The sequence below is a fragment of the Sinocyclocheilus rhinocerous genome, unplaced genomic scaffold (assembly GCF_001515625.1).
Source record: "Sinocyclocheilus rhinocerous isolate Xijiao unplaced genomic scaffold, SAMN03320098_v1.1 scaffold2017, whole genome shotgun sequence".
NCBI lineage: Eukaryota > Metazoa > Chordata > Actinopteri > Cypriniformes > Cyprinidae > Sinocyclocheilus > Sinocyclocheilus rhinocerous.
The window spans coordinates 42,960-58,232 of NW_015655609.1; the positions used below are offsets into that span (position 1 = coordinate 42,960).

Genomic DNA, 15,273 nt, shown 5'->3' on the forward strand with positions numbered 1-15,273 from the left:
TTTTTTCTGGCTGTAGAAAAAAAAAAAAAAAAGAAAGAAGATATTTCCAGGTTTTCACATGATTGTAGATATGTACAATTGTGATGTGCTAACATGCATTTCTAACTACCTACTAGTGAGATTTGAGTGATTGGTATTTAACATGTTGGAATCAGTTTACACCTGTATTTAGCACCGGACATTTGTCACTCGATCCCCTGAGACAGATGTTAATACCACATGTAAATGACGGCAAAACGCATGACAAGAGGACAACAAAAGCAGGCTCTAATACTTGCGCTCCCCCCTGCAGGTCTTTGGTCATGAGACAGCATGCATTAGTGAACTCTAGGGTAAGACAACACTCCACAGCAGGCTTCTGGCTCTCATTAGTTCTGTTACACAGTCTGCTAACATTATCCGAACACCCGACAATCAGTCCTCCACCACCACTGTTGTCCAGCACACACGTCCTGTGTGGGAGTTTCAAGGTCTGCTGGCTCACATTTCTGCTGAGAGCTAACGGGTCTAACAAATCCTTGTGCAATGAACACGATTTCAGCTGACAGCAAAGCTCTGTCCACAGAAGAAACACTGAATTTGTCAACCTGATGAGATCATCTATCACATGATCAAACTCCACTATTTGGTGTCATTCTTTTTGCCCACTGCGGTGCCAACATTGGGCACAGCGGGCTGTTGTTAGTGGCCAGGGAGCACGCTGAAGCATGCAACACACGTTGGCACTGATACCTGGACCCAAACTGAACCCCTGAAAAATCCTCATCTTCCTCTTCCTCCAGCTCTTCATCACTGCTGTCCTGAGGCAAGTCGGACAGGCCGAAGAAGAGGAGGGAGAAAGGGCTGGTGTGACCGCGGTGTGTGAATGGAAGCAGACAGATAGACTGAATGAAAAATTAAAGACTACAAAGATGCAACTTCACATCTAACAGGGTAAGAAAGGTACCTAGACGGCATCCGGGCAGCTAGCGCAGTCCTTCTGGCCATAGTGCTGGGGGAGCCGGGGAGGATGGGGAAAGGCATGGAGGAGTTGGTGCTATGGTGTCTGGGGGAAGGGCTGGAGGGTATACCTGAAGTTGTAGGGGGCGTAAGCATACCAGATGGAGTAGATCTGTGGCTTGGGCTTATGGGGATGGACGAGCTAAGGGAGTAGGGCCTGTATCTCTGGGAGATGGGCAGAGGGGCGGATGGAGAGGGAGGTGGAAGGCTGGCGGGAGGGCGAGAGACAGGAGGACTGGGGGGACCCAGGAGGGCGGCTGCAGGAGCCAGTGGGACAGATGGAGCACTCATTCTGGCAGAGCTCAGAGCGAGTGGGTTTGGGCTACAACCGTAAAGACTGAAAACAACAAAGACATTGATGAAAATGAAGGCGGAAACACAGACGACGGAGGAAATTTAAAGAGAATTCAAGAATGTGAGACAAAGGGGTGTAGGTGGATATGTGCACCGGCGGCCAAAAGTTTGGAATTATTACGATTTTTTAAATGTTTTTGAAAGAAGTCTCTTCTGCCCACCAAGGCTGAATGTTTTGTTAAAAATACAGTAAAAACAGTAATACTGTGAAATATCACAACAATTTAAAATAAATAGTTATTTTTAAAAACAGTTACTGTATTTAACTGTAAAATAACTATTTTAAAATGTAATTACGTTCTGTGATGGCAAAGCTCATTTTTAGCAGAATTTTGTATGCAGAATATGGTGCTCAAGAAACATTTCTAATTTTTATCAATGTTGAAAACAGTTTTTGCGGTTTAAAATTTTTATTGAAATTTTGATACACTACAATTCATGAGAAAAATAAGACCAATTATAACTGAGCACTAAATCTGCATATTAGAATGATTTCTGAAGGATCAACTGAAGACTGGAGTAGCTTTCTTGCTGAAAATTCAGCTTTGCCATCACTGGAACAAATTACATTTGACAATATATTAAAATATTTTAAAAAATGTATTTTAAATTGTAATATTATCGCACAATTTTTCTGTTTTTACTGTATATTTTAAAATACATTCAAATAAATGCAGCCTTGGTGAGCATAAGAGACTTCTTTCAAAAACATTTAAAAATCTTAATTAGTCCAAACTTTTGGCCGCCAGTGTAGGTGGCTACATAATTCCTTTTAAAAGGAGAGGTTGTCAGCTATCATACTTGCCTGGAAAGAGAGCTGGCACCGAATGAACCAGCGCAGGGCATCATGGGACTGCCGCTCTGGCTGGAGTGTGGGACGAGAGTCAGGTGACAGTTCGGTGATCTGGCAGCGGTAATTGGCTGAGATGTGGCGGTCAAGCTGGCGAATGGGTTACAGTCACGCGAACGGGTGGACATCATGAGAGCCTCCATTAAAATCTGTCCAATCAGGTCTCTGAAGTCAGAGTAAACTAGAAGAAGAAAGCACAATGCAATTCAATTACAGAGAAATCAGAATTCTCTTTTACACCCTCTGTTGCTTTTAGTCCATACCATCCCTAGGATTCTTCTGGAATTCAGCAGCAAGTGAGGGGAGAAAGATGACATCACGGTCCTGCTCCTTCCAGGAAACACGCAAGATCTTACAGATAAGGTGCAAAGCCTGCTCTTCAGAGACGTCAGAACTGGATGAGGAATCCTGCAGGTATTAATCCAGCACATGTCACTTACAAATACTTGATTAGTGGTTCTCAAACTTTGTGATCCCCCCCCAACACACACACACACACACACTGTCCAACACATTGTTTATTGGTATCAGCCGATACTGGATATTGTAAAAATAGAGAAAATGATCATGCACTTGTAGATTACCTTTGCTATCATCTAAGACTCAAGAGCATTATTAAAAACACCAATACCAATAATATGTCACTTATCAGTTATCGGCCATAAAATTAAAATAAAAAATCTTTTTATTGGTGCATCTGGTTACCTTTTCAGCCAGGTTCCTTTTCTCTCTGCGATCACTGTCATCCACCTCCATATTCTCAATTCCTGAGTCCACATCTACTTGGGACATGCTGAAGACCACAAAGATGAGATCTAGCTCAAGTAGCAGTTCAACTCTTTAATTGTCAAACAATATAACTTTAGTACTGCATGTTATAAAAGTACAATGGAAGATCCAAAAACGATGTGCCTAAAGATAGAGAGGGTTATCTTAATATATAAACTTCCAGCTGTATGTATTTATCTTTATATGCACTTTAGGAATTATGTGGCTGGAGTACAAAAGCATTTGCAATCTAACAGTAGAGAGATTCTGCAGCTTAAAGAGACTATTTAAAGTGAGATACAATACTTCATCTCCAGCACAATCTCAGTTTGAGCTCTTACATCATGCTCTATCTTTGATTAGGAGTTCAGAGAGGACAAAGGTTCACAGCGGTCTCTCACCTCTTCTCGCAGGAGGCTGTGTCAATGTCCATGCTCTGTGAGCGGGACAGGGATTGGGACTGTGTCTCCAGACTGTTAGATGGAGAGCTGGAGAGAGAGCTGACCCCCTCGCTGCTCTGGCTGCGGTAAGCAACCCCTACGGTAATGGAAAGCACAAAAGGAAGTACTGTGTTTGAGTACGAACCTGCTGATTGTGTCATGGAAAAAATTGTGTAACCCTTAATGAAGCTCAAGAAAATCTTTCAAAAACTTTCATGGCTGGAAAACAAACTGCATAGTTAAAGTTTAACTAAAGAACATTAATTTTGAACAATAAAAAATTATATTTCCTCCAATGAAAATGGCTCTCTAAATCTCACAAAATCTTCCAAGGTTTACAAACACTTGTCTCAAAACTGAAAAACAGGACTCTTTTATCTAGAAAACAAGCATAGAGTCAGAGAAAAAAAACTAAATCTGCATCAGCAATTCTTGAAGCACATACCAGTGCAGCACAGTGATTCAATGTAAATTTGAAAACAATATATCAATTAAATTAAACAGGGGTGTTGTTAGGATCTTTATTGTTTTCATTTAGAATTGTAATGTTTTTATTTAGTAATAATAATAAGAATAATACTAGTTCATAGGCTTACTGATAAATAATCACAATATTCTGGCCAAATTGTGCTGCCCTAAAACAAGCACAGCAAACATGAATGTTTTTTTTTAGCAAATTTTAAATCGAAATCACAAATTTTATCAGAAAAAAACAAATGCAATTAAGATTTTTTTCACCAACTCATGCAACCCTTTTACACGGGCAAAATCCACTCACTTCAACTAGAATTCACACTTTCAAGAATTTCACGTGAGGACAGAAGATTTCCTCAGATAGCCTTTGCATCACCTTCGGGGTTGGTCATGTGAATTTGCTGTGTTGACCAAGAGAAAGCTGCTTGGTTTAAAAGTGACTTCTGTTTCAGCTGTGATTCATACATTGCTACACTATTAACAATTACCTTTTTTTGGTCTGCGAATTTTCCCTAAAATTTCACTTATCTGACCGCACCTTAAATGTGCCTTCCGTTCAATTAAATTTCAATGCAAGAACATGCCCTGTGTAAATGGACTGACACCAGTTTGTGGCGTTAATGTGAGAAAAAGAAATGGTTAAAGAAATGAAGAAAGGCACAAACATAATTACATCTTAATTAGAATTGGCCATCTTTTTTACATATATTTGCATATTAAATTACTACATTGACAACATTATTAATGTTTGATACATTTATAATGCTGGAAATTCTGTCAAAATAAGACAAAGGAATATTTTCAAAATTGCATTTGAGATTTCTTTAGAAATATAATGTTTACAAAACAAATCAGCTAAGACTAAAATTATTAACAACAAAAAAAGGGATAAATTAACTGCAGTCATTTAATACTTTGAGTTAGAGGTTAAAAACAAACCTAACCAGAATGTTTAAAAGATATTAATAGAGGAGTGAATGCACTGGACCTGGTTTCTGTCTTATGATTGATTGCATCTCAATGCTGTACGTTCCAGAAAGGAGCTACAACAAAGAGCAGACTTGTGCTAGAAAAGCTTTTTCACGTAACTGTGGATATTATGTGTTTAAAGACATGGAATAATGTGCGTCAGTGGATACAGGACATTGTTGTTTCCAATGACGACAACACACCAGTTCAAAACACTTATTCAATAAATGCAGTTTTCGGTTTCGCAAGACTCCAAGGTAATTAAGCATGCAATCATAAAGACTTTAATTGAAATGCTTTTTAAATGAACAGCAGATCAGTGCCAAAAACCAAAAAGGAAAAACAAGCAAAACTTGTTTTGATCTAATGTGTGATACAAACAAAAATGAATGCACTGGAGAATAAGAAAGAAATTGGCATCATCCAAAATCAACCAATACAGCTTAATTTGAACACGGTGTTTTCTGTCTCAATACATAATACAGCCTGAAATTACAGACGTTTTACAGCTCATCTACAAGACAATAAAGACCAAAGGTTCTTACACTGTAAAAAAGAAACTACAGAGGAACTTTACCACATGGCACACTGACATTTAACAAAAAAAGGGACTACGGCACCACAAGAACAAAACCGAGTCATCAGCCTTGCCTGCCCATGTGGCCTTATTTAAACCCTGGCCAAGGCTGTGCTACCTCCATGACAATTGTGCAATTTCTCCACAGCAAGATGCTGCGAGACAAAAATCACTTACCTTGATATCAACACTGATCAAAAAATCTTTAAAACAGGCCATTGATTAAATTATTAGTGTAGTACAAACAGCTAAAGCTATAGAACTTGAGCATTAAAGATTAATCCACACAGGATTACAAATAGGCCACTTAGACCCTCAATACTATTACATTGGTCATTTTATCCTCAACATTTTTTTTATACTAAGACAAGATTACAGTCATAGTAAAATGCAATTACAATGAATCTACAATAGGACTTCAGATACAACTCGCATCCGTCAGCTCAAATGCTAAATGTGTCCATAAAATACCCAACATTTACAATTAATAACATTGAAATGAATGTATAACATCGAAATTAATTGAAACGAATGGTATAATGGATAACTCTGCATAAAACTGAATTTATTGATCCAGTCAGGTGCAATATAAAAACCATGTTTTATGCCTTGAAAATCCCCCTGAACAGAAAGGCTGTATCTGAAAGCAAACAATCTGCTTTGCATTCTTAAAAATGAAAATAAGGGAAAACCCCATGTTCTGAAAGCAAGGCTATAACATTTTATTTTCTCAAATATAGGCTACATTATCATTCAAAAGTTTGGGGTCAAAAATAATGTTTTTATGTCAGCAATAATGCCATTTTATCATCAAAAATACATTTAAAACAGTAAAATTGTGCTGCATTATTACATTGTAAATAATTGTTTTATTAACTGTACTATTTTAATATTTTCAAAATATTCAAAATTCAAAAGAACAGCATTTATTTGAAATAGAAATGTTCTGCAACAATAAACGTCTTTGCAATCACTTTTAATCAATTCAATGCATCCTTGCTGAATCGTTTTAAATGATAAAGTCAGCAAAGCACTTACCCGAGGCCCCCATAGGAGAGGTGGCAGGGGTGACATTTTGGGCATTTAAGCCCAGAGTGTGAGATGGAGCTGGTGGGACAGGCTGTGATGAGGCCCCGGAGGGCCCTGGCAAGGGTCCTGGGGGAGTCTCTCTCTGTGGAGATGTCAAAGGGGTGCTGGGCTGTGACGTCTGCCCTCCAGCTAACCGGGCCAGTCGCCTTCTACGGATCTAAACAAGGCAGATTAATTACAATTTAATCTAATTACTAATCAATAATGAGCAACAGTTTACAGTCTGATGACCTCAACTGCTCTTATTTGGCAACTACAAGGGCAGACCCTTAAAAGCAAAGAGGGAATTTCTATATACTATTTCACATATGCTTTTGAAGCAAACAAACAGTAGTATGTTTTTAAAGTCCTAAAGTGGTCATTATTTTCAGCAGCAGTGACAAATCATCTCTATACAGTGGAGTGAGTCATTTGAGATGGAGAAGGCCTCAGCTTCCACAGCAAATACTGTCAGTGAAATGGCAAGGAAAGGCAAAATGCATGACTGACTAATCAAAAGTGCAAAAAATGGCCAAACCCAGTCTGAATCAGCAAAGGATGATCTCAGTTCACAGATATACTGCTTTTGCAGCTCACATTTAATTGTATATTATTTCAGATTCACATTGAATAATGGTAGCAACACAGAATAAATGCATTATAAATCAATATAGCAGCTTATTTTGAAAATGTATATTAGCTCTGGCTGACATTAAGATCTAAGATAAATGACTGACATCCATGAATTAAAACTCAAAATGGTTTTATTTATCTATTTAATAACTTTACGACCTATTTTTAATAAATAAATTGTCTATTATTTTAAATTAATATAAGGCAGCTGATGAAAAAAGAAGCTTGAACCAGCTTAAGATGGCTTGCTGGTCTTAGCTGGTCTCCCAGCCTGACCAGCTCAGAAAAGACCAGACTGTGAGACCAGCAAACCTGCATAGGCTGGTTTAAACTGTTTTTCCAGGTCAGAGCAAAGTTTGGTTTTATTTTACAGCAGAACAACTAAACACAAAGCCCTGTCTGTAAATACACACCAGTGTCATACAGCAACAACAACCAGTGCCAAATAACGATATCCAAAACCCGAAACCAAGAGCTTTATGGGATAAAATGCACTTACAATAAATATTACCATAAAATACTACGTTTTTGTCGAGTTACCAACGGTTTTAAGCTTCAACAGCTGACCACATGATAAATATACTGACCTGACGCCTGACAAAAGCTTGTTGCGCATGATTTCAGTTTCTAAACCAGGTGCCATTTAATCAAATGCATACCCTTGGCAAAGTTAACCTTGATAATTGCACATTTTATCACGACTGGAAGTTAAATTGGTCCAAAATGATTTTATCTCTTCACACGACAGTCTTTCAGCCATTTTGGATTCCCAGTGAAGAAAAGATTCACAAAAGAAATTTTAACTTGTCAACTGGTTACACGCTCCCCAGCGACTGTAAACGATAAGGCTGTTATTTTAATTGTGAAAATAATAATAAGAAAAAAGCAGATGATCGAGGCTTGTGGCAGATCCAGTTTGTCAAACGTATCACTTGCTAACGAGCTGACTGGAAATAACCTCCATATTCTCATTTAATTTCGCTTCTATATCGGCACTTAAGTGGCTCAAAATGAGATTCAGAACCTAGCCTCATTTATTTCTATGCGAAATAAATTTAATCTGGATATACTGAGTTGTTGGTTAGCCGGTGTCCTCTTAGCTTATCCCATCATTACTGCGAGTGAAAAAGAAGGTGACAATGACAAGCCAATAAGCATTTAATAAAACCCAAAAACATAACAGTCATGCTATCAGAGAAGCCGTTCCGACTGGAAATACATTACACTGTGTGGAAATCGCCTTACCTCTTCAGGACTGAGCTGCTCCATTGCCTTTCTTTTAATTTTCAGCTTAATTATGTTGCTAGCCAGTCAGCTAGCTTCCTTATAAACACCAAAAGTGCATAGTCTGAACCATAAAACAAATATCAATGAGCTGTGATTGTCTAATTTAAATCTTTATATTAAAACATCAAACGCGCGTGGCTGATTTTTTCCGATATGGAAGGGTTATATTCGGTATCTTTTAAGAATGAAACAAACACAAAAGTATTATTCGTCAAAACACCGACGCGGCCATTTTGGATCTGGAGTCACGTGACGCGAGATCGGCACATTCCAGGCTGCGGCAGTTCAGGAAACTGATTTCACTGCTGAGGCGACCTCAAGAGACTTGTTTTCTTCAGAACCAAGGGCCAGTTGCATAAACATAGTCACTATGTTAAGAACTAGTTTGACCAACTACCACTTAGCCAAGAGGTAATCAATGTTACTTTTCTGATTCAAACTTCAATTATTAATAATTTGTTTTGTAAATTGGCTAAATGATTGTTTGTATTTGTTGTTGTGGTTTTAAAAAGAGAGATGATGATAATGATTTGTTGATTGTAAATCCTTATAAAAAAAGACATTGCAACCCAGTATTAGCAAATAAACACACAAAGTATATTATAACTTGTTTCAAATTTTATTGCACAATAAGGGTGTGTATATTTAGGTGTCACATACATAAACAAAAATGTTTAAATCTTAACAAGATTATAAAAATCAGCAAAAAAATAAAACTAAATAAACCAGTTACAAAATGTTTTTTTAAGTATTCAAAAAGAGGCATGGTCCTTAATTAGTCATATTCTGGTGAAATAATGATTCTGGGGTGCAGAAATACAGAAGCACATTACACATTGCTAAATGTCTGTGAATGTGGTTCTTGTATTACATGTAAACATGATTAGGCAAAGTTGGCACAACTACGGACAACATACAGTGTTACCAGTGGGTAAGCTGCTGCTGACCCGAGTTCTGTTTGTTCATGGTCTTATGGCGCCCTCTAGTGGCACTATAAATCACGCTCCTAGACACTCTGGCTCAGTCTGCAAGCCTCTCGCTGAATGTAGTTGATTAGTCAGGTTTTGAGGCACAAGTTGACGCTCATGGTTCTTCCTCTTGCCTCATATTCCTTTGACTCTGAAGTGAGTTTAAAGTGTAAACAGCTTTGTTTACATCAGTACACCTTTTCTTGTAGTAAACGTCACAGCAGGGCCTCAAACAACCCGTTTGAAAACTTGTTTGCAGACTTGATCTTCACAGTGCAACTCCTATAAAGGGTTGAGAGGTATGATTATTAGTGAGGTGATTAATGAAATCAGCTCATTAACATGTATTACCGATTTTTATAGTGTAAGATGCTTAATTTCACACTTACCAAATGGAGTTTGTCGTCCTCGATCCAGTGTGCCCAACCTCTGTTCTTCTTCTCACCTTTTTGAATGCACACCAACTTGTTCCCCTCCCATGCCACCAGAGACTAGAGAAATCGATTTATGTTTAATTTAAAACAGTGCATTAGGTGCAATCTCCATTTTGTCTTTTCAGAAAATATTTGCATTCAAACAGCCTAAAGGGCTGTCAGTGTTCTTGTGCCGTAAGACTGTCAGTTTTTTCTTCTATGAAATGTTCTATTAAATGTCATGGAAATAAAATAATCAATAAAGTAACATTTCATTTTACCGTGTTCTTGTCACACGTTACATGTACTTACTATAGTAATAACAGTAAATTATGTGTTGCAATATAATGATAAAACTTTGTAATACCTTGCAGTGTCTGTCATCCAGTCCCTTTGTGAACTCTTGAAACTCCTCATTGGCTCTGAAGGAGAAAGTGTAGTTTCTGATGGTGCTGAGAGTCTTGACGACATATCGATCCCCCACCTGCTCGATCACTTTACGATGTTTTAGCTTCAAGGCGATCTTGCGGGTGTACAGACTTATCCCTGTGAGAAGATAAAGTTTAGGACCTATTACTCCTGACATACATTAAAAACAAATGGAATGGTTTACACACTATAATATAATATAATATAATAAACATGCAATAAGAAAAAAATAACTATAAGCTATATGTCAATTTTAGCAACAGAGTTAAGAACAATGATCTATTTCAACTAGAAAAAGAATGCTTACCTAAAGCAGTCATGTATCCCTCAAAGTTGACATTGCTCACCATGTCCCATGAACCACAGAGGCTTACAGGCATTTTGTTAACCGTCTGCAAATTATTCCAGTAGAAAACCAGGTGCAAGGTGTGAGTGTGACAGACAGAAGGATTCCCAGCACTTATATGTGTTGTGAGCTGAGTGGGCGGTCCCTCGTATTCTACGTATTCTAATTTGCACGTCGTCAACTCTTCAAAGGTCATGCCTTACGTAAAGTAAAACGTGTCTGACAGGTGTTTATGTGTAAATAGTTTGCCAAAACACACCCGTTAACACAATACTACCTGTTCAGACGCTAAATTAGTCATAGAAAATGCAACGCTTGATATATGATTAAAATATGCGATATATCTATTACAAAGTATACTTAATGTCGTCACAGTCAACTTTTCTCTCATTAACTTTGTTTGCATGCCTTCAATTTTTCTGGTCTTCCTTGTAATTTGATCAAAGGTATCTTTGCAGCAGCAAGAAAAAAAATTCCATTGCTGTCAAATGATCCCACACAAGACATCATCATCATCACATGAGCGCCACAAAACAAAACAATTGCGCACGTGAAGTTACTGTGAATTTCTTAAAAGATTATAAATATAGAGACCGAAACTTGCTATTTCTGAGCATGTGAGGATAAATATGTGTAAACTAAAACTAAATTAAGTGACACTGTGTGGATACAATAAATCTACACTCTTAAAAATAAAGGTGCTTCAAAAGGTTCTTCACAGCGATGCCATAGAAGAACCATTTTTGGTTCCACAAAGAACCATTCAGTCAAAGGTTCTTTAAAGAACCATCTCTTTCTTACCTTTTTGTAATCTGAAGAACCCTTTTTCAAGAACCTTTTGTGAAACAGAAAGGTTCTTCAGATATTAAAGGTTCTTTATGGAACCATTTAGACAAAAAAAAGGTTCTTTTATGGCATTGTGAAGCACCTTTATTTTTAAGAGTGTAGATCATGTACACAAGTCCATGTGTTTTTTTCTTCCTTCACAGACAAGTTTACCTATGTCAGGTCATCAGTGAAGACACAACAGATGAGATAACAGTAAGCGTAGAAGAAGGAGGTGAGCATCCCATAACTCCACTAAACATCAGCTCAGTGTCCTCAATAATCTCCTGTGTGAACTAAAAGTGAACTAAATCATAAGTCTGCAGCTGTTACACCAAATTCAATCAAACACACGCTCATGCTTCATATTGTGTTTTGTTCCCTCTGCAAGGAAAGATTCTGGAGTCCAACCTTTGAGTCAGCCATCAAAGAATCAGTGTAGACAAGTTCATCTGACTCTACATGAGGTAAAATGGCTTAAGAACTACTTTCTTCAGGCAGGAGCCACTTGTGCTTTTAGGGGGCACACTTTTAAAATTCATCTTAACCTACTTTCAGTATTATTCATTCAGTGATCAGTCATATGTCATGTATCCCTGCAATCTCTAGAAGTAAGCTATAACAATTTAAACTCAAATTAACGTTTCATCATGTTTCATTTATCTGACAAATCATTTTGTATTGTAGTGTCAGGGGCGTCATGTGACACACAGCAGCCACAATAGCACTGTATAACTGATATAGGCTTATGTTTTATTTATTTTTTCCTTTTTATTCGAAATATTCCCAAACGTGTTAACTATATCATGAAATATCTCGATTTTATAATATGTGTAAGTAAATGCATTTTGCACCTTAATACATTATGTTATGTATTGATCTATAATGGGTGATGGGCAAAGTAGCATAATAGTAAAAACCAGAGGTGGGACCAAGTCATTGTTTTGTGAGTCACAAGTAAGTCTCGAGTCTTTGCATTCAAGTCTCGAGTCAAGTCCCGAGTCAAGACAGACAAGTCCCGAGTCAAGACAGGCAAGTCCAAGTCGAGTTGCAAGTCCTCAGCTTTAAGATTCAAGTCTTAAACAAGTCATTAGTGCTTTGATGCCATAGAAGAACCATTTTTGGTTCCACAAAGAACCATTCAGTCAAAGGTTCTTTAAAGAACCATCTCTTTCTTACCTTTTTGTAATCTGAAGAACCCTTTTTCAAGAACCTTTTGTGAAACAGAAAGGTTCTTCAGATGTTAAAGGTTCTTTATGGAACCATTTAGACAAAAAGGTTCTTCTATGGCATCGTGAAGCACCTTTATTTTTAAGAGTGTAGGCTACTTAAAATGTATAGTGCATAATCTCTTTAAGCTTAAGAACTCTTTTATAAATCCCATGACTGATTAAACAAATTTGATCACAATAAAGAAAACTACAAGGTGTCAAATGTGACTTGGAAGTGAATAATACACTTGCTAAGATGTTTTTATTATATGCAAATACAATCAATCATGGTGAGAGACACAATCTGTGAAAGACCCATTCATTTCGTCAATGAATGATTAAAAAAAAAATCTTTCAGTCATATGAGTTTTGTGAGTCAGGGAAACTCACGTAAAGTATTTTTCTTGTTACTATTTATAAATCTTTCCAGGTCACAGATGACGTCGGATATGACTTCCGCGGAAAACAAACTACTTCACTATATGCACGGCAGAGACGAGGTTTTATTCCTGGGAATTCCCACTTTTATTTAGTCTGTGTGTGGTAAAACAAAGAGCTTCAGAAATGAGCACTGATCTAACAGGTCTTCAGATCATGATCATGTTCTGTAACGACGAAAAAGCTTGTAAGAGCTTCACTGTCAAATTGCTGTCAGCAAAAATATCAGCACTGAAAACACACAGATAAAAAATATCTGATGTTTAAATGCTCATTGTCAAATAAATGTCACTGAGTAAATGTGGCATATCATAGCTTGAATTCTAGAGCAACCTTCTCAGTGACCCTTAACTTTTGTTATGCAAACATATTTCATTATAATATAGAGATATTATAATGAAAAAGATAAAAGGACAATTCTAAACAGGTTTTCCATTTATTAGCACCCAAAGCATTTTTGAGCGATTTAGAGCGTTTATTGCTCTAAATATTAAAATAACTTTTTGTAGGCTATACTCTTGAGGTAAACAGTAAGCTTAATATTCAAAAATAATTTATCAAAATGTCTCTTCTAAAAGTGACTTTCTATGTTTGGCAGTAAACTACAATAAAACACATTTTCTGAATGTATCAATCTCTTTATTTCTACCGTTCAAAAGTTTGGGGTCACTAAGATTTTGTTTTGTTTTGTTTTTTAAAAGAAAGAAATGAATACTTATTCAGCATGAATACACTATACAAGTTTTTGTTTTCAAATAAATGCTGTTCTTTTGAACTTTATATTCATCAAAGAATCCTGAAAAAATGTTTTCCACAAAATATTAAGCAGTACAACTGTTTTCAACACTGATAATAAGAAATGTTTTTTGCACATCAAATCAGCATCAGCAATTAGAATGATTTCTGAAGGATCATGCAACACTGAAGCCTGGATACATTGCTTTTTAAATTATATACAATTAGAAAAAAATATGTTTTAAATTGTAATGCAATTTTACTGTATTACTGTTTTTACTGTAGTTTTTATCAAATACATGTAGCATTGGTGAGCATAAGAGACTTCTTTTCAAAAACATTAAACAATCTTACAGACCCCAAACTTCTGACAGGTAGTGTTTTCATAATGAATTTACATTGTATATTTTTACAGTCTTCATATTATATTTTATTTTTATATTTATGTAATATTTGTATTTAATATTTTATATATTATTTTTTTAATAAAGAATATTTTTTACAACTCTTTTAAATTTTGTTATAAAATGTATTAATAATAAATAAAAATTAAATTAGTGTTTCATTTTATTATATTGCTGTAAAAATCGGTGCCCACTGCAAAACCAAAATTCAGTAGAAAAACACTGGTCTGTTCTCAAAAAGTATTTCACCTGTTTCTCTTCATTAGTAGTTTCAATTTTCACTTCTTACACCTTTACATTTGCTTCAAAGTGTTCCACTAGCAGAGGAATGCTGTCAGACAGTGCTGAGAGATGCAGATTGTGCTGAACTGTGTAACCACTCATAAATATAACTCGCTGTACATTGTTTCTCTACTGTCTGGAGAGCACATCAGCCGTTCATTTTATTGCCTGCTTTCAAGTATTGTGACAGAGTGGCATTCTAAGGTAAACACCCTTTTAAGTGCCCTGAGCAATAGTTCCTATTATAATTTATCCTAAGGACTGCTGTGGATTATTTGACCTTTTTTATTATTTTACCACATACTTGCTTTTGTGTTAATATAAGAAGAGCTCTGACAAATGTTTTTATTTTGTTCCAGCTTTCTCCTCTTCCCACACCTCACTGGGTCCTCATCATTGTTGTTCTCGCTGGAAATAAGTTCTGCATGATGGTGCCTAGTAAAGATCAGAATGATCTGATTTAATGTAAATTTTGCATAAAACTTTGATAATTTTGACATAGTAGCACATATGACGTCCTACCATGCACACAAGATCAGATGTGACATGGAACTCATGCAAAAAAAGAAAACACTACAAGGTGCAAAACAGAATAGGTGTATCAGATTTATCTTTCACTTCACCCAAAATGAAGTCTCTTAGAGGGGTCATATGATGCGATTTCAAGTTTTCCTTTCTCTTTGGAGTGTTACAAGCTGATTGTGCATAGATAAGATCCCTGAAGTTGCAAAGACTAAAGTCTCAAAACCAAAGAGATATTCTTTATCAAAGTTAAGACTCTGCCACGCCCCCCTAAAACGGCT

At 36.6% G+C, this 15,273-nt stretch overlaps 1 protein-coding gene and 1 pseudogene across 1 annotated transcript in view; both read right to left on the reverse strand.

The window, feature by feature from the left end:
• The window catches only part of LOC107718816 (ubiquitin conjugation factor E4 B-like), a 28,724-nt gene extending 19,869 nt beyond the window's left edge, over positions 1-8,855 (reverse strand). The window contains exons 1-6 of the mRNA XM_016526046.1: positions 8,378-8,855; positions 6,470-6,677; positions 3,373-3,508; positions 2,909-2,996; positions 2,467-2,611; positions 2,159-2,384 (exon numbers count right to left, since the gene is read on the reverse strand). Coding sequence (XP_016381532.1) covers positions 2,159-2,384; positions 2,467-2,611; positions 2,909-2,996; positions 3,373-3,508; positions 6,470-6,677; positions 8,378-8,401 — 827 coding nt within the window. The 5' untranslated portion in view covers positions 8,402-8,855. The remainder of the gene's footprint in view (positions 1-2,158; positions 2,385-2,466; positions 2,612-2,908; positions 2,997-3,372; positions 3,509-6,469; positions 6,678-8,377) is intronic.
• Positions 8,856-9,058: 203 nt separating this feature from the next.
• The window catches only part of LOC107718819 (nicotinamide/nicotinic acid mononucleotide adenylyltransferase 1-like), a 7,665-nt pseudogene continuing 1,450 nt past the window's right edge, over positions 9,059-15,273 (reverse strand).